The sequence below is a fragment of the Rhinolophus sinicus genome, chromosome 14 (genome assembly GCF_057876585.1).
Source record: "Rhinolophus sinicus isolate RSI-liver-muscle chromosome 14, RSI-T2T, whole genome shotgun sequence".
NCBI classification, from domain to species: Eukaryota; Metazoa; Chordata; class Mammalia; order Chiroptera; family Rhinolophidae; genus Rhinolophus; species Rhinolophus sinicus.
In genome coordinates this window covers 9,005,234-9,031,967 of record NC_142514.1, presented here as the reverse complement: position 1 = coordinate 9,031,967, position 26,734 = coordinate 9,005,234, and the positions used below count along the sequence as shown (strand labels likewise).

At 46.0% G+C, this 26,734-nt stretch overlaps 1 protein-coding gene across 6 annotated transcripts in view; it reads right to left on the bottom strand.

The window, feature by feature from the left end:
* PRDM2 (PR/SET domain 2) overlaps positions 1-26,734 on the bottom strand; it is a 111,679-nt gene that overhangs the window by 17,548 nt on the left and 67,397 nt on the right. For 4 of the 6 annotated variants that reach the window (XM_088790124.1, XM_088790126.1, XM_088790127.1 and 1 more), the window contains 2 exons: positions 22,780-22,890; positions 13,781-18,167 (listed from right to left, as the gene is read on the bottom strand). In XM_088790124.1, coding sequence (XP_088646250.1) covers positions 13,781-18,167; positions 22,780-22,890 — 4,498 coding nt within the window. Of the gene's footprint in view, positions 1-8,895; positions 10,474-13,780; positions 18,168-22,779; positions 22,891-26,626; positions 26,686-26,734 lie in introns of those variants that run through there. The other 2 variants (XM_088790129.1, XM_088790125.1) reach the window with 2 other exon arrangements.

The following is a 26,734-nucleotide window of genomic DNA, read 5'->3' as shown; positions in this document are numbered from 1 at the left end:
TGCTTTGCTCTGAATTTCAAACCTATATATTCGACAGCCCTTTCCACATCTCCTCCATAAATAACCTTGAGGTGCCGTGGCTCTCCCCTTTAACACCGACTGTAATTAACTGTAACTGGCTGTAGTGAACCCAATAACCGATAACCACTCCTTTACTTTCAACCTGATTTTAACTGAGCATTTGCTTATCCAAGTGACACTCTCTATTGCCAACAATTCATTGCCCCAAAATTCATATTAGAAGCCAAACTCATGAATAAGGGTCAGATAAGTGCGTCACTGCGGCAGAGATCTTTTCTTTTTTCCTTTCGATTCCATGCTATTAAGTGCCTACCATGTGCTAGGTGCTGCAGCGGGTGTGACACTAAGCCTGTCCTAAGTAATGACCAAAGGTCACACCTCAGAAAGATACATGAAGAGAAACAGTGGGCAACACAGGGAATCTCTAATTCCGCCTCGGCTCGGGCACTGACTCTTGAGGTCCCCGGCTCATCTGTCACAGGGTGGGTATTAGGATAAAAAGACATATAAGTGTTCTGAGAACTGAAAAATGCCATATATATATATATATATCACAGGGTTTGTCAATAAGCAAAGGAAAATCATTTAAAATGAAAACCGAGAGTAAATGAAATGATGAGATGGGGTGACACTGTGTCACTTTTTTCCTAAGACCCAATGGAGAACTCTGAAGTCTGGGTCAGAGTCACTTCAGAAGTTGATAAAAATAAAGATTTCAAAGACTCACGCCCCAGAGATGAGTGTAGTAGGTATGGAGTTTTTAAGAAGCCCCCAGGTGGTTTCTGATGCAGATGGTCCACTAAGCAAATATCCATCCTGGTGAACTAATGCAAACGAGGGCCCCTTCACACACCTGGGAACAGACCACCTGGGAACAGACCACCTGGGAACAGACCACCTGGGAACAGACGAGAAATATAATTGTGGCCTCATGCTGCAATTAACAAGGCCAGAGGAGCTGGACCCGTGAAATACTCTCTCCTCACCGAAGCTCCTGTCCCATCAGCTCAGGACATCACCTCAATAAAACACCCGCGGTCAGCTGGCACTACTGGGCTGTATCTGCTGTTGTTACAAATAGTTTTAAGGGACAGATGCATATCATTAACCACAGTGAAGTAAACACAGCATGTACTACAACTTTGATACCTGCCACAAGTTTATTCATCAAAATGGTTGGCGCCTACAGGAAGGCAAAGACTTGTTTTCACCAAACTCAACTCGTAAAATTCAATGGTGCTTAAATTTGAAGGAAGATAGGGGTATAAAACACCTATAAACCTATGCATTGGTTATTAGAGAAACTCTAAAAAATCCTGGAGTAATATCCTGAATTAGGGAAAAAAATACCAACAGGCAGGTTTATCAGCTTTCGTTAGAAGTAATGAGACGGAATGAACCCCAGGTACTTCCTTACAGATTCAACCATTTGCCAACACTTGGCATCAAATAAAATATTTATTCTAAGCCTTGATTAAAGGAGAGAGGCATAGAGAACCCTATTCTGTTCCCGAATGAAGGTACTTTGCCTGGCAACAAACCTTCACCGAGGAAGACTATGCTTCTTGCCCTCACTTCTGTTTCATTCTCTCTCCAAATTGTTTACTGAACTCATGTGGGTTGTAGGGGCTTCAAAAACAGCAGCCTGTGTGTGTTCCACTTAACACTCTCCTATCTAGAGTTCATTTGTCCAGCAACGTCACTTACCAGCAAAGAACCAAGAGCCAAGACACATTTTTAATGAGTAAGCGGAACACGCCAGCAGATCCACGGTCTGAGCGCGCTCTTCTTGCAAGAGAGGTCCCTGGAGTTTTCGGGCCCTACCTACCTGGTTATTCGCGGAGACCATTGACAGGACCCCTATTAGCTTCCCAGCCCAGACGGTTAACAGAAGCGGATCTGAAGGCGGCCAGGAAGTGCAGACAATGCCCGTAACAGGTGGAAAAGGAGACGGTGAGCACATCCTTCTTAAAGCATTTTTAAGTCACGTCTCCAATGTCTGGATCCCACGTGCCTGAATCATGTCTGAGGGCATCACTTCTCCACAGCCAAGTATTAAATGATGGTTACTTGAGCCTTCAAGGAAAGGTAAAATTGTGTCCGGTGCAGTTTTTAGATCAGGGAAGTAGCAGATGCCTTAGACCTCAGACAGCGAACATCTGTGCTGCAGGCCCATCGCCTTCCCCCCGCCCCCGCCGGCCCCACTCCTTTCTGCACCCACGGCAGACACAGGCACCCGGCCCTCTGGCCCTGAGCGTGACCCTGCCTCTGAATCCAGCCGCAGCGGCTCCCTGTGCACACATGGAAATCTACTTGCCAACCACGGCTCGGAAAGACTTCCATGAAAATAGGAAACCATGTTGACACGAAGGAGGGCACATGCGGCCCCAGCTCAGGTCCTCACACCGGGCCTGGCTGAAAGCTTGCAGTCCGACCTCCCCAGAACAGACAAATGGACCAGGATCAGGAAGGAGCAAGACCTGTGTTCGCCTCCTGCATGTCTGAGCTGCTGCTTCTTCTCCACACTCGGCAGCTGCTTACCAACAAGCAGTCTCCCAGCTTCTTAAAGGAGCTGCCGCTGGGAAGAACCCACATAGCCCGGCCTCCCCTCCCAGACCCGCAGACGCCAGGCGGAACTGGCTCATACTGACAGGTGGGGCCAGACTCCCTGGACTTGTTTCCTGGCTCTGCTCTTAACCAACTGTGACCTCGGGCAAATTGCTTAATTCCTCTGTGCCTGTTTTTCTATCTGTAAAATGGGAAAACATAGCAGTATTTCACTTTTTTTTAAATGATTAAATGAGGTAATGTATGTAAAGCCCTGATACCAGTGGCTAACAAGCACTTGAAAATATCAGTGATTGTCTTACATTATTTCAGTGAATTGCGGTTCCCTCGTTACGTTTTCATAAAGTGCTCATGAAATGTTTTCTTCGGAACGTACCTTCTAAAATATACATTTCAGCTTTGAAACTGAACAGGAAAAATAGTTATATGGCAGGTTGATAGAATAACACCAATCACCTCTCTTCTCATCTTGACTTGAAAAATGACTTCCCGTTTTGCCGCTCTCTCTCTAGTTCTGCTGGCTGCATGGGAGCACCTGATGCAGAAAGGGAGCAGCTGCAGCCCGTCTGTGAACAGCTCGGGCCCAGTTGAGACACAGCAAAAGCCCGTGGGGTCACTGATGGCGTAACCAGGAGTCACCTGAGGGCCCTCTCTGGGCAGAGGCAAGAGATGAGGACACGTTCCGGCTGCTGCAACCTGTGCTGTCATGAAACCACATACGTGGCAAGTCAGCTTTGAGCAGAACCCACGGCTTTCAATCGGGTTCAATTTGAGATTCGAGAGGGTATGTTTCAGACATAATAATGACAGCACCTGACATTTATGAAGCACTTACTTCAGCAGGCAGCATCTGTGGTCCTCACAGGCTTAGCTTTTGGGGTCAGACTGATCTTTACCACCATTTTACAGAAAGGAAAATGGGGACTCAGAGGTGAAGTAACTTTCCCAAGGTTACAGAGTGATGTAGCCAGGATTCAAATATGGTATTCAGTTAAAAATATTTACTGAGCAGCTACTACATGCCAGGCACTGCTGTACAGGCTGGAAATGCACCAGTGTACAAAACAAAGTCTGCGCAGGTAGAACTTCCCCTCTAGGAGAGGTATTCGGTCAACAATCGTTAACAAAACATATGGAAGAGTTAAGTTCCTCCAAAAACAGCAGAGCGGAGTCAGGAGATGGAGAGGGACAATGGTAGTTATTTCAGACTGGATGATCAGGGAAGGCTTCTTGGAGGAGGTGACAGCTGATCAGCAGCTCTGGGGCCCGAGCCAATGCCCTCACCTAAACTCCACCGCCTGTGATGAAATCACAGCGCAACCTGCAAACCGTACTCGGGCTGGCCTGAATCACACCGACTTTCATGGAAGGCAAGGGCCCGTAGGGAATTCTGAACTCTGAATTCCATTCTTTGATCATGACCACCACCCTGAACCGAAGCTCCACATGGATGAAGTTCCACAGCCTCTCTGCAGCAAAGCCCGCTCTTTGGGCGATGACATCCGCATGAGACATTTGCAGGACACAGTGCGTTAGGTGTTTTCACTCTGCCTTTAAGAACACGGCTCTGAAATCCGACGGCCAGGTCTGAGGCTCTCTCACTTCCAGCTGTGTGACATAATGCAAGTGATGCCCTCTCCAGCCTCGACTTCCCTGTATATGAGAACACTATCTGCCTCTGGCAGCAGGAGAGCGTCAGACGATGAAAAGCCAAGCAAAGCACTCGGAAAAGGGCCCGACGCAGGAATGGCCAGGAGTACCCTCGGCTCCCTCAGCAGCGTCCAGCTACCTCCCGAGATCCTCTGCGAGTCCCAGGACACAGGACAGAGTCCACCAGACCTACAGCCCGATACCTTCGTGATCCAGCCTGACCCTCAAAGATGTTTTCTGAATGGCTGAATCACTACTGCAGAATGTGCCTGATTTCACAAGTCCAATAATAGCCTGCAAATGGAAGCCATCTGAAAATGTCCCTGAACTCAAGCTGGGTTGGCAAAGATTGGATGTGATTATAAAAAGGGAGAAAAGAACATTAGCACCAGGAAAACTGAATCCATGTGAGTTTTAAATAACTTCATTCCAATAAGAATATTAAAACATTATAGTTTTGGCAATTATTAAATACTAAAACAAATGCAATTCTGTTAAATTGAAATCCTATTTTTAAGTTAAAAAACTGAAATTGCCAGAACTGTATCCTAAGGCTGAAATCCCCTTTTGTTATAAACTTACCTGTGAAACAAATTCCAGGGTTTTTAATTATTCCTATTGAAAAGTTACATTTAATGCTAAGACTCAGTGGTTATCTGAGCAAAATTCCGGGAGAGTAGGGACTTATTTAAACCTTGCTATGAAAGTATTCTTAAATACTTCCTGACTTAGAACAGAAACCTGTACTTTAAGATCCCTCTGTAGCTTTGTGTTACTGAAATGACGACACCCCAGTTCTCTCCCCACTCACTGGTAACTCAGGTAGCACCCATCAAGGAATGTTCAAAACCGTCGGTTGTCTGGCTTGATGCTGTGGTTTGTCAGTTGGACAGGGAGAGGCAGCACATTTAGTCACTAACGTCTTCTTGTACAATCTTTTTCTCTGGAACATGCACCTGAATTTTGGGTCACTTTCTAGAAGAAGACAGTTGAAAAGGAACCCAGCAGGTCCAAGTGAGGCTGAATACAGAAGTGCGGACAAATCCTACTACCTCAATAGGTTCAGCAAGTTAATTCTCATAAAAGCATTTCCAAGCCCCATTTAATGTCTCCCAACAGAATGTAATTTCTGCAACTGCAAGTCAAGTCAGTGAATGTAGTCATGATATTCTCCAATTCTTCTTCTTAATCTACAGAGTAAATAATACCTACACACACGACACCCTCCTGGCTCTAACCCTGTACTTTAAAAATAACTTACTATTGGCAAAAACTTAACCCTTTGTTGTACATAGAACACACTATTTGCTAAGGTGGGAGAGCAGGCTGGGGGGGGGGGGGAGGGTAATGCCCAATAGATCCAAGTTCCCAAGTGACACTGGAAGACACTTCCCATGACCCCCCGTTCTCTTCTTTAGAACCATTTTCAAAAACCACAGCATAGTATTATAATGAGCTTGATTTCCATTCAACAGGTTTTTGTTGACTAATCAGTTGGACTCAGAAAGGCCTGTGACGGGGGCAGAAGCATATTCCACGGTTAGGAGACTAGACATGTCTGCCGAGGAGCAGCTCCTTGCTCAGACAGTCTTGCTGCACCGGGAAGATTTCCTTACCCACAAAGGGACGACTCTGCTTGTTCACTACTGCAGGAAAAGCCTTTAGAGAGGCTTTTACATTTAAAGGAAATGAAGCTTAAAAAAAACAAAAAGAAAAATCCTGTAAAAATGATAGGATGGTATAGCTGGGAGGCAGTTCACATCCCCGCTTGCCACTGGAAGACCTCAGAACTCCCCGCCGACCAACCTCAGGATGCTGTCAAGAGTCAAGTTTGGAAAATGCTGAGCACAGTACCTGTGCACAGAAAGCACTTGAAAGCCACGTTGAATCCTCCCCGAGAGAGATCAGATTGTTTCCACTTGGGGGGAAGCAGCACAAGGTGGGGGGGGGTTAAGGACTAAATTCACCAATGCGGCTGGGGTAGTGGCCCGGGCAGTCCCCAAATGGGAGACTGAGGCACAGAGCCTGCACCGAGCAACCAATGAGCAGCCTTACATTTTCCCTCTACATTGCACCCACTCAAACCTCACGTTATTTTCCAACTTTTTTTTTGACACTGATGTTTCATATTAGGAAGAATTTTAACTGTAATATGGATGGCATCATTCCCATCAAACTGGAGTCGTTTGTTTTTTCCAAATCCCAGAGCGCCGTGCATCTAGGCTCTGCATCTTGTAGGCAAATTCCCAGGGGAAGGTCAAGGCACCCGGAGGGAGGGGCCCAACAGGGGCTCTGGCCGTGGAATAAACACGCTGAGAAACCGCCAAAGCTGGCTGTTCCTTTCCCTCTTGAGGCCTATCACCTCTTCCTTCCATAACGTACTCTAAGACCTTTCTACAGCCCAGGGCTCGAGACTGGCTTCAGCACAGCCCTTTACCCTCACCCCCCAGATGAACCGGACAGCTTTCGGACAAATGGGAACAAGGATAGTACTACTTTGCAGGATGACGGTAAGGATTAAATGTGAGGCTCAAATCAGAATACACAAGTACTTCAGCAATTAAGAGCTAGCCACACTATTTTTCCTACATAAATGCAGAAATTCTTCAGTGTGCACTGAAATAACCTGTGAAATTTAAACTGCAAGGCTACGCAGGCCCACTCCCCAGACAGCCTAATTTCAAGGTCTGGTTATAGGGCCTCGGAGCTGGCAGCCAGACGCCTCTGGGTTAAGTCTGAGAACCACTGAGCTAGAGGGCAGGGCGTGGTTCTTCCCTTTGGCCCCCCAGTACCTGGCATCCAACGTGGTGTCGTGAGACAGGTCAGCTCAAGCTCTCCCCTCCCCCCAGTCCCTCAGAGTGGCGTGACCACGCTCAGCACTCTTCAGGATTCCCTTAGGAGTGCGTGACCAGCCACTGGTTGAGAGATCAGACCCCGAAGTGACAGCAGCAGGACTGGTGCCCCCAGAGAGGCAAGACCTCGGGCTGCTGGGCCTCCTAACACGACAGGAAGGCAAACCTTTTTAACTATCAGCCTGATCCCTGGTGAACCGTACGTGTGGTCTTTATATCAGAGGGAACCTTCTTCTCACCCACCTGTACGCTAATCCATTTTCAAGGTAAATTGCCCTTTATGAAATTTTTTATGGGTATAAGCCAATTTATCCAAAGTGAGGTTCAACAGCCAATCAAAACCCACATGAACTATCAAATGCATTAAACGAGCTGTAATTTTAGTAGTCGCTTTAACATCAGTATTAAGTCAGCACTTTGATATTCAAAGACTAAGCTAGAAGCATCTTCTCGACCACTCAGCCTTTGGAGGGAAGTGTGACAAAGGAGGTTCTGATATGAAGTCTAAAAGGGGGGAGCGGGGGAACGCCACCACACAAATTTAAATTCCCTCAGGGTCGGGATTTTTGTCCACTCATGTCACCTAGGCACCTACAACACATCTGGTATACAGGTGTCCGATCAACTAATGTGATTCTGTAAAACATCTTGCAAAAAGTACTTGTAACCACCATATTAAAACAGCCATTCTAGAGGATTTTGTCATCAGAAACATTGTGACAGATGCTTCAAAGCAGCAGCAGGGTCATAGCTTTTTAATTTGTTTTAATGTTTAACTCCATAAAGAGTAAAAGCTACCAAAATGGGCAGCTCGTTCTTGCCAAGACGGGGGTTCAGTGACTTCTTGAGGACTCCTCCATTGAGTCAATACCTGAGTGCAAGACAGGCCTTGCCCTGGCTCCTTCGAGAAAGTCTGTCAGCATCCATGCCCAGTAAGAGACCTTCTAGAAGGAAAACACAGAGACCATCTAGTCCATTCCCGCTTCTGGCAGACTGGGAACTAAGATCCAGAAGGCAAAATGACTTGCCCAAGGATGAGCCACCGACGGCGGGACGTAGGCCACACGGCACTTGTCAGCCACCTGCTCACTGCGGGTGTGGACGGAGGGGTGATGGTGTGCAGACGGCCGAGACGGAACCCCCCCTCCTTCCCAGTGCGGTGTGCTCAGTACTCCGTTTGAAACAACGAATACTGAAAGCCATTTCCTAACTCCATCGATCTCCCGCCTCCTCCTCCCTGCTGGGCATTTTAACATGGGAATATAGGCCAGAGATGAGGACATTTGGCCAGGAGGTCATAGACCTTCAGATTTACTGCCTTTCACTAAGAAGGAATGACACACAGATATAAAGAAAATATGAAAATGACAGGTGCCATCACGTAGGACTATGAAACTGCCTGGTGTTCAACCACGTTTAATCTCAAGACAAACAGCAATGCCATATACACTTACTAGAGATTTGCTAACTTCTTTGTGTCATTCTTTGGGGATCCTTAACAATAAAAATCCCCAGAGTAAAGTGTTAGCACAGAGGAAGCTGAGACCCACATATGAAACGCTCTATTTCACGCTTGGTACTTCTTAGCACCACTTCCGACTGACTGCATGTCTACACTCTAAATGGTAGATAAGCAATTAAAATGAACAAATATTCAGTTAATGCCAAATAGAAACAAGGGAACCGAGCTTGTCTGGGTGGACTCCACACTGCACACCAAAGCACACACGCTCTGAACACCTTTCCTAGGCGCCCCTTCATTTTCTGCCCCTAACTGCTCCCAATGAGGTACAAAATGCAGTCCTTTCACAAGCTTTCAGAAAGTTTTTATTGGTTACAATTATATAAAACGTTATCACTTGAATTCCCCCTTCGTTATTAAGTGCTTGCTAGCAACAGCGTAAAAAAAACTTTTGTACATCTGACAAGCTCAAATGATTTCATGCTGGAAGGGGGTAAGATAGCAAATAGCACTCTATCTACAATTAACCTCTTTCTCTCTTAAAAGGCTATAGTGGTTAAAATCAACGGACAACCCCTTTTGTATGTCAAATTGTAAATTTTAATGTTTTCTTTAGAATAGTCTTTTATATCATAACTCTCCAACAAGAAACAATAAAATAACTAACAGCAAACTTCAATACAAGAACACTCTCCAGGTTAACAACTCAAACAAAAATGTAAAATGTAAATCACATATAATACAATTGAAGCGTCCAAAACAATTTAAATAATTTTAAATATTTTATTTTTAAACTGCTACAAATGCTTTATACAATATTTCAACATAAAAGTCCCCAGAACAGAAATGTAACAAAATGGGAATGATAGTGAAAGGATTAAAGTGGCACAAATTCACCAAACAAGTATTAAACTACAAATTTTAAGAGGTAGATTACTTTTGAAGTTGAGAAAAAAAAAAAAAACCATGAATAAAACCTAGCCATTTTCCACCAACTCAGTCATTAACTAGGGGGAAAGCATATAATGCATGGAGAAATGATACACTCAGGAAGAGGCCAATATGTAACAGTTTTTAAAAATCTCTATGAGAGATTCAGTGTAAAACCTCGTACATAAATTCAATCAGTTATACTTATGTGTATACATACATCTACACAGGCCTGTGATACATCCTGGGCATTGATATATTGCTACATAGTCTCCAGTAATATAATAGTTATAAATTAGTGCCAGATAATTATTTGAGAGGATGTCCATTTGGATAGATAAACATGACAATGGAAGAGGCATAAAAAAAGAGTCCATATCCAATCTGGTTTCCTCTCCATCATGCTGGCAACCGGCTTGTGATTAAAAAAAAAGAAGGAAAAAAAAGAACAGGCTAAGAGAAGCTAAAGGCCTCTCTCTCTGTCTATTACTGATTTAAAAGAAAGGCATCAAGAGCTGGTGTGTGACCAAAACATCGTAAAACGAGTGCATTAGAATTTGTCATCCCTGAAATCTACAACAAACTACTGATAAAACAGAGAACTTGCTTTGCAAGGTTAAGGTCAAATCATTCCTTCCTCTGCTATGTGCCGAAAACCAGGGCCCCACTCACATCTGCGTTATCAGTCCCGCGAGACGAGCCAGTTCATCTGGCCCGTCGCACCGCGAATGCTCTTGCATCTCAATCACCCGGAAGCCCAGCACGCGCGTTGGGCACCAGCGCAGCAGCAGACGCCTGACTAACCACGACCACAAGAAGCCTGCCGGCAATCAGCTGTGTGCTAGGGTTCTGAGTCAGCTTCAACGGGTCTTGCAAGCTTGGTAGATTTCGTATCGTTTGCCGTAGTGCTTATCCTAAGTTGAGCATGCATTATCTTTATTTAGTCAATTAAGGTTTGTTTTGTTTGGGGGGCTTTTCTACAGGAAGTTCCTAGAAAATAAGAAAACTGAAGATAAATGACAACGTAACATAACCTTACATGAATTGACCATGTTAAAAAAAAGTGAGCAGACCACATGACAAATGTTATTAAGACAGCAACAGAAGGACTCGGAAGGGATGCAGGAACCTGGGAGCCTCTTCAAAAGGCCACAGCCCTATCTGAGTGATGGCAGAGATGGCTATGTGACAAGTTAACGTCATTGTATCTTTTTAATCAATCCAAGATGAATGGGAAAACTTGGTCTGGAATTTCATTTTCCTTCTCCTTCTTTTAAGTGTTTTTGATTGGCTGCAAGGAAAACTATTTTTCACATAGAGGTGCTCTAAAAGGAGCATTCCAGAATGTAAAAACACCTTGGGACTTACAAAGACCAAAGGTGGGTAAGAGGGGAATGAAGAACATAATTTCTTTCCTTCTTTCTTTATAGCCCATGGGAATGAGCCCTCAGCAACTGATCTAAATCCATCCGGACCGAAAAGCCACAGGTAGGTTCCGACTGATCCGCGTGGAAGGTGAGCCCAACACAGGGTACACTGAACTGGGGGCGCAACAGGACAATCTTAAGGTGGGTGGTATGCCTGCTGTCCTTTGCTCCTTGTCCTAAGAAAAGGACTTGGAGCACGTGTCTCTTTTACATCCTGACTGGGACGATGGCTTGTGCTCCAGGAAATGGCCAACTGGCAAATTCTGCTGAGCCCTCTGTGTTAAACGGAAAATTCTGAAAACGCTTAACTTTATTCACATGGCTGACTGCAAGCACATAGTTGAAAAAACTGTGGAATCCTAAACTGGCCTCCAATGTAAAAATGTCTAAATGCTGGGGTCTAACCCTTAATCATAGGTCGTTGTAATGAAATACACAGGAAAGGACGTGCTGCCAGCTCTGTGGTAAGCCCCTGAATATACAATGAAGTAAAGCGAAATCACTGAAAACAGAGTGAAAGCGAGTTATTTCTAAACATGTGCCATAAGATCGTCTTGAATAAAACATACAAGTAGAAATACACTGAAAAGGAAGAAGACTGTGGTTAAAACAACTCCTTACCAGTGTAACACAACAAGTGTTCCCAGCAGAATGGCCAAGCTCAGGAATCCCAGTTTTACACCAAATGCACGTGCTAAGACCACAGCAAACTCCCTGAAGAAAGGGCCCCTCTCGTGTCCAGATAATCACATACAATGGCCTTTGTTTTCTAATTCCCCAAAATACTTCACAAACTGATGGACCCCTGTGTAAGACACACGTCCTTCTGCTGTGTCCACAGCACCATTCCAGGGACTCACAGGGGGAGGGGACGGACAGCTACCTGCTACTACCATCTACCAGTTAGCACAATACTGTTTCCTTATCTGATGCTTCTGTGTTTGCTTTTAGGCCAAATTTCATTTCCAGCAATGTAACCCTGCTAATTATGAAGCAAAGCAAAAGAATTAAAATGAACTGGAGCCAAAAGGAGAGGGACACTTCTATTAGGCACTGTGGTCCTCTGCAGTCTTAGGGGCTCTTCCAACAGCAGTGGACGCAAGTGGAAGAGGCTTCCTGATGAACTTCATCAAGTTCTAGCTACTCAGGGAACTTTTCTGTACAGTTATCTGAAGGTTTTCACGGCAACTTGACCCTTGAGCTGTATAAATGGGATCCAGTACAAAAGGAGAGTTTCTCTCAGATACTACTGGAGACCAGAGGGGATCCACACACAGTACATTCTAAAGCATCAACCAGCCAGGAGATGGTTTTCAGAACAGTCCATGGAAATGAGGGCGCATTCTGGTTCTTTAACCTTGAAAAGGACTCAGTTCAAGAACGTCCTACTGTGTGGAACTTCCAGAACACAGACTGAGTACAAACAGGCACACAGTTAACTTGCTACAAGCAGGCAGCTCTAACAGCTGATAAGGAGGTGCTCTTTTCACCAGGGCTAAGCTCCTAGGTGCTACCTACGTTACGTGCTGCGGCCAGAGACCAGGTGTTGAATGAGCTCTACAGTCACTAACTGTTTAGTACGTTTCTGAAGTCGCTTTTTACAAGTGTGACCCTGTGTTCCCACAGTAAATCGTTCCAATCAGCCCTGGCTAAAGATTGTCCTCTCCATCTTTTAGCCAGGACTTAAGGCACACCCGCACCCAGAATTCTACCTCATCGGCTGTGCGGTGCTAACAGTACCTGAGGCAGCCCACTCTCCAGGTATTGCTAATTGTGTTTGCCTGAAACACCAAAGAATTTTCAGACAATGAGAGCTACAGCCGAGAAAGCCTAGTCAGGCAGCTCACTCTGAAAGGACAAGATTTTAAAGTACTTTGCAGAAATTCTATCTGCTGATGAGCATTTCACAAGAATGACCTGTAGGCATTATTCAGGAAACAGCAGGAATTCCAAGAATGTTTATTAATCCAGGTTATTTAAGTAACTTAGAAAGTTTGAGAAGTTGATGTAACAAATTTAAGTACTGCCCTACGCTTGTTATGTGTTACAAATACAGGGAAAACACAGAATAAAACTGTGAAGTCACTTCCGATCTGAGATGCATTCTCACATCACTCCCGGGGAAACAAAGGCAATGACAAGCCAGGCTGACTTGCCCTGGGTTTCGACACGTGCCTGAAGGAACCAGGGGGTCTGGCCTCAATGCAGGTGCTAAGCACTGTCCTAGGTCCTCTCTTTTGGGATCTGGCCTGTTTATCACCCTATGCCTGGAGACAGGAGGGCGCGGGGGACAAAAAGGCATTTAAAACTGAATATGGTGTGTTTTATTTTAACCAATGAGGCAAGTTTTAAAATGCAAACAACAGAAGAAAAGCGTGGAATACTAGAAGTATTCTCACTTACTGTAACTATGCTTGGGGCACAGAAATATTAAACAAGACTGCAATGTGGTTTTAATGAATTCAGTGATCCATTTTAACAGAAGAAATTATCCAGAAATAATACAAGTGACATTGAGACACTACCCAAGATATGAAGGAAGTTTAAGAGAACGCCACCTTTTCGTAATTGGGTACTTTTGAGAGCTTGCCTTGATTGCAAAGTCAATTCACAACTGGCCCTAAACGAAATGGCACTGTGGCAGTCCCAGGCCTGAGACAAAAGCTAAGCATCCATCTCTGCAGAGCAGTGACCCTTCTTCACATGCCTACAACTGAAGCCAACAGCCATTTCCTTTAAATGCGTATGTCAAAATTACACAGGAAACAGAAAAAACAAGCCACTGGGCAAGCACAGTGTTTTCTTCCAACCGCCTTTCCCGCCCCCTCGCTCTTGAGCTCTGCGTCCTCTGGCCCTGGGACACGGCTTACCTGACGTCCTTCGGCTCCTGCTTGCCGCTGCTGTCATCCCTCCTGTTTTCACTCGGGTCCGCAGCAGCTGCCAGCTGGAGGCTTCGGGTGATGGGCCCCCCACTCCGTTCTCTAGATTTTACATTGAACCGGTCTGTTCTTTTCTTACTGGCCAAAGCGGCTTTGCTTTGCAGGACGGCTTTGCTTTTCTGCACCCTCACGTGCAGGCTCCGAGACGTCTTGCTCGAGAGCTGGGCAGAATGATTCTTGGCCACAGCTCTGGGTTTCTTCCCCTCGACCTGAGTTATTTTGGCCACTCTTATCGGGCTCGAGTTCCTTAAAGAGGAGCCTGGTTTTCTGGACTTCACCGAAGCTGCAAACTTGACATTCTGCTTGGACCTGAAGGACGAGGAGGGGAGCGGGACCTGCGTGGGGCCTGAGCTGCGTGCTCGCGTCTTCCCCAGAGGAGCCTGCATGGTCTGCATTTTTATCTCCGCATCCGCGGTCCGCCTGCGGTGGCTGCTGCTGTGGTTTCTGTCGCTCCCGGCAGGTGGTGATGGGTGTCCGCCCTTCTTGGATGAGTGGGAGACTTTTTTTTTTGAAGGAGACAGCGGTTTTTTGGGACAGCTGAAAGCGGCGTGTTTGTTCAGGCTTCCAATGTACGTGAACTCTCGGTTACAGTACGGGCAGATGTGCGAGGCGGCCTCCGACGCATTTCTCAGGTCGGCCTTCTGCCTTGCGGACTTGTTTTTTTGAAGGATTGCTTTCTGGACAAGTTGGTTTTTTTTCTTCAATGCATTTAATTTGAGCTTACTCGGAGACATCTTGCTGAGCTCCACACTAAAGTTCAGTCTTTTGGGTTGTCCCATTCGTCGGAAGGCATTCTTCCCCGAGTTATCTAAAACCAGCACTCCATTTCTGGGTTGCACGGTTTGCTTCAGTGGTACTGGATTTTTCTTAGGGGTATACCTCTTTTTGTCACTAGCAGACGCACACGCCAGGATGTGTTTGTGTAACTCAGGCATGTTGTCAACACCTTTTCCACACTTCGTACAACGAATGGCAGTAGTAAAAGTCTGTGGAATATTGTGGGTAGTGAAGTTTGTGGCCGTCGCCCCGATACCCATGGGGTTTCGGTGATGGTACTGAAAGGGAGGTGGTTTAAAGCTTGGGTAATGTTGATTGAGACCCAACCGAACATCTGGATCTTTCGTCTTTATTCCAGAAGCCATTATTTTGATGGTCGTGTAAAGCTCTTCGGAGGAATCATTTAACTCCTCTTCCTCTTTCGACGTTTCTGAAGGGTCGTCTGGCAGACTGTGCATATGCTGTACGTGCGCCTTGCTGGGGTCTGTGAAGTTCTGCGGCCGCAGGGTGCCGCTTTCAAACTCGTGGTGTGTGCACACCTTATCTGGATGGAGATCTCGCTGGTGCTGCTGCAAATTGCACAAAAAAGCAAATTCTTTCTTACAAACTGAACACACAAAGATATTGCCGACTCCATGAAGCAAAAAGCGATGTTCTGACAAATCAGTTTTAGCCTTAAAAAGCTGCACACAAAATTCACATTTGAAGGGCCATTCTTCAGCATGAATAGATAAATGTTTGGTTAGATCTTTAATGGAAAGGAAAGGTGATTCACAGACATTGCAGACAAAGTTTTTGTTGAATGTTTCCTGAACAATATCCTGTTCGACTGCAGACTGGGGTTCTTCCCTGGCTTTCAGATCTTCATTCTCTAACTCTTCCTGTTTGAAAGATATCATGGGGAAGGAAGCTTCCAGATTGTCCCCCGAGGAAACAACCGACGATACTGCTGAGAGAGGAGGTGGTGAAGGGGAAGAGGAGGAAGACGAAGAAGAGAATGAAGATGAAGAGGACGAGGAGGCAGATGATGAAGAAAGTGTGGGAGGCCCCGGTGAAGCAGCAGACGTGAGAGGCTCCACAGAAGGAATGGGCGACGGCGAGGGAGACACCGTAGGGGAAAGAACTGGAAGCGGGGACTGGGCAGTAGCATTCGAGAGTGGGGAGGGGCACGGACGAGGAGAGGCACCATCTCCGGAAGAGGGGGCTGCGAGAGGCACCGTAGGAAGGAGTGGAGGGGGTGGTGTGGCAACCGTTAACACAGGCGGACAGGGCGGAGGGGAAGAGGGATGGGTGGGGACCAGGAGAGGGGGCAGCTGCCCGGAAGAATGGGTGGCTGCCTGCAGGGCAGGCGATGAAGGAGAAACATCAGGTGGGGACTCCACAGCAGGGGCAGAGGAACTGGAGTCAGGACCAAGGGCAGCATCTGGTTGGGGCCGCAGGGATTTACAAGGGCTGGGGCTCCTGGTCACCTCTGCGGGGCTGTCTGTGGGCGCGTCGACGCCGCTGTAGTCACTGAGGAGAACCTTCTGCAGCATGCAGGTGGCTGGTTTCCTCTTCTTGGCAGCGCTGCAGGCGGGCTGCGCCAAGTGACTGTCCTTGAATTCCTTGCCTTCGGCGTCACTACAAGGCTTCTTGTGCACACTGAGATCTAAGACGGATTCCCACTGGACCGGAGTCTTGCCGGTGCCCTCCGCCTTCTGTTTGACACCGCTGGATAAATCCAGGGGCTGCTGGTTGCACACATTGCTAAACGTGGAACTGGCGGCCCACTCTTTGGGTACCTTGTATTCATCAAAGCACGGCGGGCTCACGGTTTCTCTCTCGTCTCTCCCAGACAAACTCCACGCCGGAGAGTTGCTAAGATTTTCTAATTTGGGCTTTTTGGAACTTAGAACCGCCTCCGTCCACACTGCTTTACCATCGCTTTGCTTGCCGAAGTCCCGAAGGGCAGGACTGTGCTGTGGAGAGCTGGGAGGAGAGCTGGTCCGCCTCTTGAACCTGCTTGAGCTCACGGGCAGCATGGATGCCGGGGCGGACACACACACAGGCCCTAACTTGGGGATCTCGGGCGTCGGAAGCCCCGCGCCAGCAGTGAGCTTGTCCTGGGTCTGAAGCAACTGCTTGAGCTTCGAGGACAAATACACACTTTTCTCTTTGTGGAAAGACACGGCCTCTGTACTCGATATGCTAACAGGCAGACTCAGAGAACAGGAGGGGGCGACGGGGTCAGGCTCTGCTTCAGCCTTAATTTTGGGCAACGCGGGAGGACTAGCAGTTCTCCGCTTCTTGGACTCACTGTTTGCGCTGCTGGAAGGCTCTTTAGGAAGATCATCTGTGATGGGGACCTGTGTGGTCTTTATATTCTGAGTGATTTCCACTGTAACTGGAGTCAGCAGACAGTTTATACCGTACAAGTCTGCGGAACTGGATTCCATCTCAATCACGTCGCAGTTACTGGTGCTGCTGCTGGTCTGAATTTTACCATCAATGTAGTAATTTAAGTTTTCAGAGATATTGCTGGAAATGTCCATGATGTACACGTCGTCTGCCTCCCCTTCCTCCTCCGGTTCTGTGCTGGGAACGTAAGCGTTCTGGGTGGGCGGGGCCTGCTCTGCTGGAGGCTGTGGCTCTCCGAGGAGGCCACCTTTTCGCCGCACACCTTTGGGAATCAGGTGACGCTCGTGAACTCGACGCTGATGGCGTCTCATGTTCGTATGAGTTCCAAAAACCTTTTTACAATATTTGCACGGATGAAGCTCTTTAACTTCTCCATTCTCTTCTACAACAGAAGAATTGACTGTTTCTTGGGAAGTTTTCTCTGAATTCAAGGTCAGACAGTCTTGCCCAAGAGAGGGAGCCTTCGAGCCACCTTTTGGGGCGCCGCTGTCGCCAGAGACTCTGCCGTCGGCTGGTTCCTCCGCCGGCTGCAGTGTCAGGCTGGGTTTTCGCTTCAGCCCCGCCTCGTGGCGGCGCTCGTGCCTCCTGCGGTTAATCTGGGTGCCGAAGGCTTTCCCGCAGTACTTGCACTTGAACGCGTGGTGGACGGTGGAGATGTGGATGTGCATGTGCCGCTCCAGCCCCTGTTTGGTGGTGAACTTCCTCTCGCAATGCGGACACGGAAACATAAACGTGTCAAACACATCACCATTGGCCTCATCTTTACTTTTGCGAATCTTAATAACAGGTGTTACCTCTGGAGAATCTTCGAGAGTTTCTTTTGAAGCGTTTTTTGGTTCTTCTAATAAATCTTCTAGCTTCTCATCACACCGTATTTCTGGCTCCGTCACAGAACTTTCGTTTGGCATGTCAGCGTCCTCTTCCCCCTCTTCTTCCAACTCATCGTCATCTTCCTCTTCCTCTTCCTCCAAGTCATTCACCTCACAGAGCACTGCTTCCAGCGTCTTGTCTGGTTCTGCCTGTGGCTCGCAGGCAGGCGGAGGGACTCCTAGTTCCGGAAGCACATCCTGACTGACCACCTCCTGAGGAATGGCTGTCTGCTCGGCTGCTGACGCTGAAGGCTGCTCGTCCTCTTCTTTGGAACCTAGAACACACAGGAAGCAGAACCACGGAGGTGAGGGCCAGAACTAGTCACTCTGTGATCAATTCTCATTTATTCAAGGTATTTCTCGTATCACTTAAAACGCGTAAGGGAGACAATGATTAACAAATAGCTCCACTTCCTCACTGGTTCTCAGTTATAAAGTTGTGCTGAATTTGAATCCATTTCTCCATTCACTCCTTCACTCATGTGGCAAATACTTCCAGCACCTGCTCGGTCCCAGGCAACACACTGGGCAGTGAGGAGACGCAACGTGAACAGGGTCACATGGAGCTTAGATACTTTGGTGTGTGGTCACACATATATAAACACATTTCTGTTTAAAGAAACTCTAGTGTTTAAAACTGTGCTGGATGGAGTAGCTGATACTGAATTTCTGAAGACTAGTTGTGAATTCTAATTTCTCATGATTCCAAATTGAAATAAGAAAATTTGCTACATATTACCAGGTTTGACTAATAGTCTGTCTTGGATGGAATGCTTCTCTCCCTCTTTCTTAACTAAAAACTATGTATATTTAGAAGCTAGAACATTTTCCAGAATCACGTGGTCAAAATTTTTTCAAGTAACAGAAACTTCAGAGAGCATCCCTTCTAAACCTGATCAAATCATTAAGCGCTCAGGAGCACCTCGAGAAGGAACAGCAATGTAAAGTCACTTCTGAGTCTCTAGGCCCAGGGGAAACCCAGCCTGAACCCCCGGAGGGCGACGGCAGACCGGTGGTCAGGGGAGGGCCCACTAGTAGGGTGACAGCTGAGCAGACCTAAAGAAAGTGAATCATGCAAGTATCTGGGGGCGGGAAGCCCTCTGGACAGAGCAAACAGCAAATGCAGACGCTCTGAGTCAAGAACCTGCCAGATGTGTTCAAGAGCAAGGGAAGCTGAAAAGGCTGTGGGTGGGGGAGGGACTGGAGGAGGAGAGGAGAGGAAAGGAGATCAGACAGGTAACCAGAGGTAACCAGCTCACACAGGAATTTGTAGGCTGTTGGCCTTGACTGAGTGAAACAGGGAACTACCAGAAAGTTCTAACAGACAAATATAACATAACTGACTTTTCTATTCCAGAGGATCACTCTAGCGGCAATGAGGAAGACAAAAAACTCCAGGTAGATAAGGGCGGAAGCAGGGAGACAAAAGAGCTACGTCCTCCAGGAGGAGGGCAGGGTGGCACGGGGAGGTGGTGGGAAGTGGTCGACTCTGGATAGCTTCTGGAGACGGGCTGACAAGATGTGCTTGTGGACTGGCAGTGGTGAGAGAGGTGTCAAGACAGATTCCACAGCAACTGCAATAATCCTGTTTACTCAATGGCAGAAGGCTGATGGGAGAGCAGGTTTGGTCTGTGTGTGGGTGCGTGTTGGAGGAAAACCGAGTTTCCTTTGGATGTGCTTGTAAAGAGGTTAAGTAGTTAGTTATGTACGACTCAAGTTCAACAGAGGCTGATTCTAGAAATGCACAAGTCCTCAGACCAGAAACAGCTTTGGAGGTGTGGGACCAGACAAGCTCACCTGGAGAGTAAGTCAGGACGCCAGTCCCCCAGGTGACTCCAGTAAGCAGGGGTCGGAAGAATGGCAGTGAGGCACGTGGAGACCCAAGGGAGTGTAGACCCTTAGGTTAAGTAAAGAAAGTTTCAAGGAGGGAGCCATCAGCTTTGGCTAGAACTGCTGATGGGTTGGGTAAGATGAGGACTGAGAACTGAACCACTCCATTTCCGAAGGAGGAAGCATGGCGACTGTGACAACAACAGTCTTAGTGGAGTAGTGGGGACAAATGCCTAATGGAGTTCCTCAGAGAACGGGAGGAGCAGGGAGAGACAGGGAGGCTATAAGCAACTCTTTCAAGTTTAGCTACAAAGGAAAGCAGAGAAGTGGGGTAGTAGTTGGAAGAAAACACAGGGATAGCAGGGGACTCTAAGATAGGAGTTATTACATGACATGTAATGCTGACCGAGAAGGTCCACGACAGTGCTTTCTCTCCAGTACCACCTGGGTCCCTGCGAATCGGCCCCGTTTACTGTGCACACTTGGAGTTCAAGGCTGTGTAGGAGCAGAGCTGTGAGGCTCCTGCTGGCTGTTACCGGCTCTTCCCTGTGCACTGGACAAATGTTCACTACGTGCCGGCACTAGGTGAACACGACTGTCAAGATCCTTATCCTCAGAGAGCGTCACTTTAACAGGAGGCACATACAAGTAAGCAGGCGGCACTACTGTAAATAAATTAATGATTATGCTTGTGGAAGTACGTGTCGCTACAGAAACAGAAGAGGAACGTCTGATGTGGCTTCTTAGATAAAGTGCTGAGCAGGCTGATGGGGGTCAAGGACAGAAAAGTATCAAGGACTGAAGGTCAAGTAACAAGAGGAATCAAAACACAGAACACACTGTGAATTAGTCTGGACTAACCTGGGGGCAATGGGGACCCGTTAAGTTCCTTTAAGGCAGAAGAGTGCCATGTGGGAGATGTGGCTGCGGTGTGGGTAAGGGTCTGGGAAGAGGACACACCACAACGACACAGGTATGAGAGAGGAGGTGATGGCGGCCTACACTGAGAGATGGAAATGGAAAGAAGCAGGAGACGCAGAAAAAAGCGGCTGGACTGTGGAGAGAGAAGAGCCCTGTCACAAACCCAGCGACTGCCCGCGTACAGGGAGGGAGCAAGGGGGCTGAAAAGGCCAACTGTCCCGAGCCCAGCAAATGCAACGCAGTGATAAGAGCTCGATTATTCCGTCCTAGCCATCTTGCTGTTTCCTGGGAACATCAGTCTTACTTTTACCCATCTGCTGCTACACTTACTAGCAATGACGATTCTGCCTTTAAATAGAAAACAGCCCTCCCTCCCCCAGACAAATTTCATAAATTCCGTGAGTGTTCCGCAAACTGGGAAACCAGTCATTCGATGGTGATAACGTATTTCAAATCAGGAGCTACCTTCTTTTTCAAAGAAATTTTCAACAAAGACCCAGCATGTTGCTAAAAAAATGCTGAAATGAGACAACAATGAAAATAACATCTGTAAGGCTCAGAAATTTCTTTACAGTATTCATTTTTAGCCAAAATTTGTGGTTTCTTTTAATGAAAAAAAAAATTTCCTTCCTTATGATTGGTAAACAATTCCAGATTTAAAACCGTCCAAAGTAATATGAGCCAAAACGTGCCCAGCTCTATTACCCATTAGGACCCACATCAAAGTGTGTCCACACTCCACAAGGTCTGTTGAATTTTAAACATAAAAGAAGGTTTGGGGAGCACGAGGAAGGGTCTGCAGTGCTCGCTCAGGACACAGACCACTTGCCAAGGACACGCAGAACATCCAGAAGCCAACAACCACATTGTACAGAACCAATCGCATCTGACCAGCTATTCCACCATCACGTAAATATTGTCTTTTTTCATGGAACCTGATGTTAGTTACATCAGGAAAAAGTAACTGTCTTGAATTTTTGAAGGGGAGAAGTGCTGCTAAATTTTCTTTTTTAATTCTGCCACTAACAGTAATGAGGTTCTTTAGTATGTTTGTTGCTGTTGTTCAAACAAATGTCCTAACAGAGCTGTTATCGACAGACAGAACTTAAGTTTCTTTTCATAAGTCTCTGGGAAATACACTTGTCTATTCTTGCTTCATAAAATGCCACAGGAAATTACAATCCTTTATAAATGTCATCACCCAAACAGTGCTAATAAAATAGTTTCAAAAGCATCCAAGATACTCTGTTGGTTTTTTTTCCCTGAAATTGTTTCTTGAGTCACTGCCGACATTTTGAAATTCACCTCTTTGGGTCACTATAAACAACTCTTGAGCAAGGTCCGGTCTCTGCATCAACCGGACACATAACAAATTAAGACACAGCTCCCTCCTTTCTAACAGCGGCAGCCTAACTATGGTGGCTCAACTGCGACAGCACCCAGCCATCTGCCTTTCTGACTAACTTGCAATCTAGGCCTCTCTGAATTCTTAGATTATGGAGGACCTAAAATATTAACCCTCAGAAGGGACCGTGAAGAAAAAAGTTTTGTGGGGAGAAACACAAAGCGCCAAAACAGGAATTTAAATTCTAACGAAAAGCAGAAACACTTTTCATTCTGACATTTTTCATTCTGATATCTAAAATCAAAGGTGTTTAGATAAGTAATTTTTAACTGAAGTAAAAACATACCTAAGGTGTATAAATTGTAAGTATAGAGCAAGACCAAATGTTTACCACGTAAATACACCAACATGCCCACCCACAGATCGGTGATGGACTAGCACTACACCCCAGAAACCTCCTCATGTCCCTGCCAGTCTGACTTCTGTCCCCATAGCTTTGTTTTGATGGTTTTGAACTTGAGAATTTGTAAACGCAAACACATAGGATGTTTCATTTTATTTTAACCAGGGAATACTTTTCATTTTTAACAAGGAAGGTCTTTAATAATTTTTTGAAGGGGAGGTTTGATGTGGAAAGCTCAGTTCACCCTATTAAATGTAGACGGCCCTTTTGCTGTCTAACCCTTCATAGTTCTTGGATGATTCTCAGAAGGACATTCCAAAGACATACAAAATTAAAGTAACTGGTGACACATAATCCAAATCATGCCAGTTCCAATACCCAAGCTTACCTTCCGCAGAATCTCTCATATTTGCAGAAGTGGAATCTGGCTCACTTGTCTTCAGCTGTACGTCTTCGGTTTTGTTGCCTTTGTTTTTATTTTCCTGGGGTTTTTTCTTCCCTGAAACACAGTATGTATGTATTCATTCATTCATTCATTCATTCATTCATTCACTCACTATTATCGTGAATTCTTGAAGTTGAATTACTAATCCAATCACAGCAAATTGTCTAATTCTAAGCAACTATCAGTTCAAATTCCTAAAGAAAGGAACAGATGATAAATGTGAATACTTTTAAGTCATGTCAGAGAAAAAAAAAAGAAACCCACTAATGCTGTTAATCCTGTATTTCTGAGAATTTGGGGCATTAGTTCCCTTGTAGTTATAATAGCTATCAAACTAACAGATAATACAGTGGTACCTCAGTTTTCAAACGTCTCCGTTGACGAACATTTCAGTTTACGAACGCCGTAAATTTTATGGATCTATGGTGTCATTAGATAGCAAAATTCATGCTAAATTTGCAGTTGTAGGGGTTGATTTTAAAGGTCTGGAATGGATTAATCCATTTTGCATTACTTTCTATAGGGAAACCGTGTATCGGTTTTCAAATGTTTCAGAACTCGAACGGTCTTCCGGAACAGATTACATTCGAAAACCAAGGTACCACTGTATATTCTAGAAAAGTTAACAATATTGGTGTCAAAGGAAAATTAGGTAACAACACTGAGTTTCAATACACACACAACAGGGACTGGCAGAAGTCTGCTTATTTGTCAGGAGCACGTCAGCGGAAAACATTAAATATCCTTAATTGTCAAAGTAAAGCCACAGAAGCAGAGCTTGTGCTGCACTGCAAGGGACACACGTGCACAATGGCTCAAACATCGAACGCAGCATGAGGATGAATAATCCCATCAGCGGGACGGGACTCAGCGTCCTGAGGGACTCGCCTCTGGGTCCAGAAGAATTCAGTATTTCATTAACAATTCGGAGGCTGGACTTCAGGACACACTAACTGCATTCCAAGCGATAGCACAGCTCAGAAGATAAGATAAAAATGAGCACATTTCTGACAAGCTGGAACAGGGAGCTGTTCAAGTCATGAAGATACTCAGCAGGAAAAACAATTCTCTACAGAAGTTACTACCACCGAAGGCACAGAAGCCCCGTCTTGGGGATTTGACCAGACTCTGTGACCCTTCTGTGCCATTTTTTACATTTTAAGTTTCCCGTGCCTGGTAGCTTTTACTTTTCAGTTTTCAGATTCAGAGTAAGTTCCTCTTCGTCTTCCCCAACAGTTTCCTTCTCTCTGTGCAATGCTCTCTTCAACCAGGCCTCAAAAGTTCCCAGAGCTGTCCCTTCTCTTGCGGAGCAAGCGTCTTGCCACCTTTATCTCTGATTTGGTAAAATTACAAACTAGAAACCACTGGCAGCTTCCCAGAAATGGTCTTCTCCCAAGAACGGTGCTGCTCACTACAGAGCAGCACAATTAACTAAAATACAGGTAACATGAAAATCGGGTCAGAGATACAAAATGTCATCACTGCAAAAAGCATGATGATTAAAACCAGAAACATCAATTACAACAAAGCAAATATTAATCCCCCAAAATACCACCATATTCTGATAAATATTTAAGAGCTACAATAGGAGAAAAAGTATAAAATAGTTAATAATTAGCCATTTAATGTTAGTCTTAAAAAACAAATTTTAAATCCCTGCGTCTTCCGCTTATAAGGAAACAAGTTTTCTGCAACTACTATGTAAGAGTCACTCAAGATAAGTTTCATATCAGTCCATTTATTTCCAAAGGCAGCTAACATGGAACTCAGGACACAAGCGTGACTTCACCGGCACCACATGCTGGTGTGGAGAGCGCCGAGGTCAATTCATGTCTCCAGGTGGGAGGACCATGAACCAATCCCCTCTGTAAGGAGCAAGGCCATGCAAACACGTCATATCACGCTGCGAGAAATCCCCGCCTTTCTCCCTTTCTCGTCTTTCTCCGTTTGTCAACGGCACTCAGCGTCAATCTGATGATGACACGGGCTCCTGAGGAATCCAGTTAATGCTTAAGGGAATTTGGATTCTAATCCTTTCAACCAGTTTTCTTATCCTCACCATGACACATGCCCTCCCATGTGTGGCGCCCAGTCCATCAGATTACGGGGCGTAAACAATGCAAACACCAATGACTGGCTACTCATGTAACCGCTCCAGTTGTGCAGCTCCCGGCTCCTCAGACCCGTGTAATGGGGCTCCTGCTGCCCTTGGACACTTAATTCAAAAGTTGCATTCAGAAAAGGTTTTCCCTGGATGAAGACATGTCATAGGACATCAGCACCTCACGTACCCTTAACAGGCCAAGGAATATGACCCTTTCCTAACTGACTCTTACTTTCTATTTTGTGCAGGTACGAGCTTTCGAAAAACATGAAAATGGAGACATGGTCTAAATCTTGCCTCTTATGCATAAACTTTACATACATTAAAAAGAGTCACACTGTAAAATTTAATAGAAATACAAATGTCAATACAATCCCTTGCAAAAGCAATTCAAAGATTTCTGCAACCTCTCAAGTTGGCCAATAAGAGTATGAGATTTCTAGACTTATAAGAAAGCAAAGCACAACTTTAATAATACCATTCATTAATATGTACTCAGAATGATATCACGTATTTACTAAAAGGTGTAAGTGCTATTTAAAGTTTTATTCCCTGACTAAAAGAAACACCTAATTGACACTAGATGTCAAACGTCTATTTTTGGACTCAGCAAACCTAACCAGCGACAAGTGCCTGGCCGCCACCAGTGCCCTCTTTTAAAACCACAACCAGGAAACCCTGACTCCCTGTGAAGAGAAGCCACTTGTGGTAGGGACATCTGCATCCTATTCAGAAGGCTAACAACTTTCCCACCACAGGCTGCTACAGGCCGGATACCAGGACATCGCCACCGGAACACACGTGACACAGGGTCAGATCAGGCTGCTGTGGGGCTGCCGGAGGCTCGGAGGATATGTAGCAGCACCCCCGCCCCCCCCCCCCCCCACTAGATCCCAAGCCCTTCGGGTTGTAACAAGCACAAGTCTCCAGACATGGCCCAATGCCTGGATGGGGGTGGGGGGCTCCCCAGATTAAGAACCACTGGGATAAACCAATTTAATATGGGTCACTAAAGACATATGGGGCTCTGCAATCTATACATCTATTAAAGACGAAGGAATAGAACAATTAAATTTACCTCCAAAGTACCTTTTGCTGATGACTGATAGACTCAGTTTATGATGGAAACACACTGTCTCTCATGAATCTAATTATCATTCATTCATTCATGGCACTGAGATTATGTGACACGAGACGATTTTCTCAGTCTTTATCAGAACCATCTAACACTTGAGCTATTTCCCATGAGAACCACAGACGAGAGGTGAAGGAGATACTGAAATCACATGCCCTACCTGCTATTTTGCAAGAGAAACTGCAGACCAGGGCCCCACAGGGAATCCTCAGTCTATGACAGGGCAGCCGTGAGGAGCTGGGTGTCCTGACTCACTTGGGTACGGACGGGTAGGGTCGTCACAAAGCCAAGTACTGCAGTAACAGGGTGGCACCTGCTACATTTCCTTAAATCAGGACATTCGCCACCCCTCTTCCCCCATACTTGGTTTCTGTTCTATATGTAATCAAATTAAAGGAAAAACACAAATAAGCCTATAACCAAAAATAACCTGAATGACACCTCTTACAAAGGGGATAGGACACTTGTTAGTTTCTGTGAGGCAGGAGGCGCCTCGAGAGCTGGTCCCGCAGAGCCCGCTGGGAGCCTGGTAAGTACACGTGTGCACTTACCATCAGGTTCCTGAAGGGTCCTACACAGAGGCTACTGCCAGCTGCGTGCTCCACTTGCTCTAAACAAGAAAGATACAGGAATGAAACACAAGGAAAGTGAAATGGAAA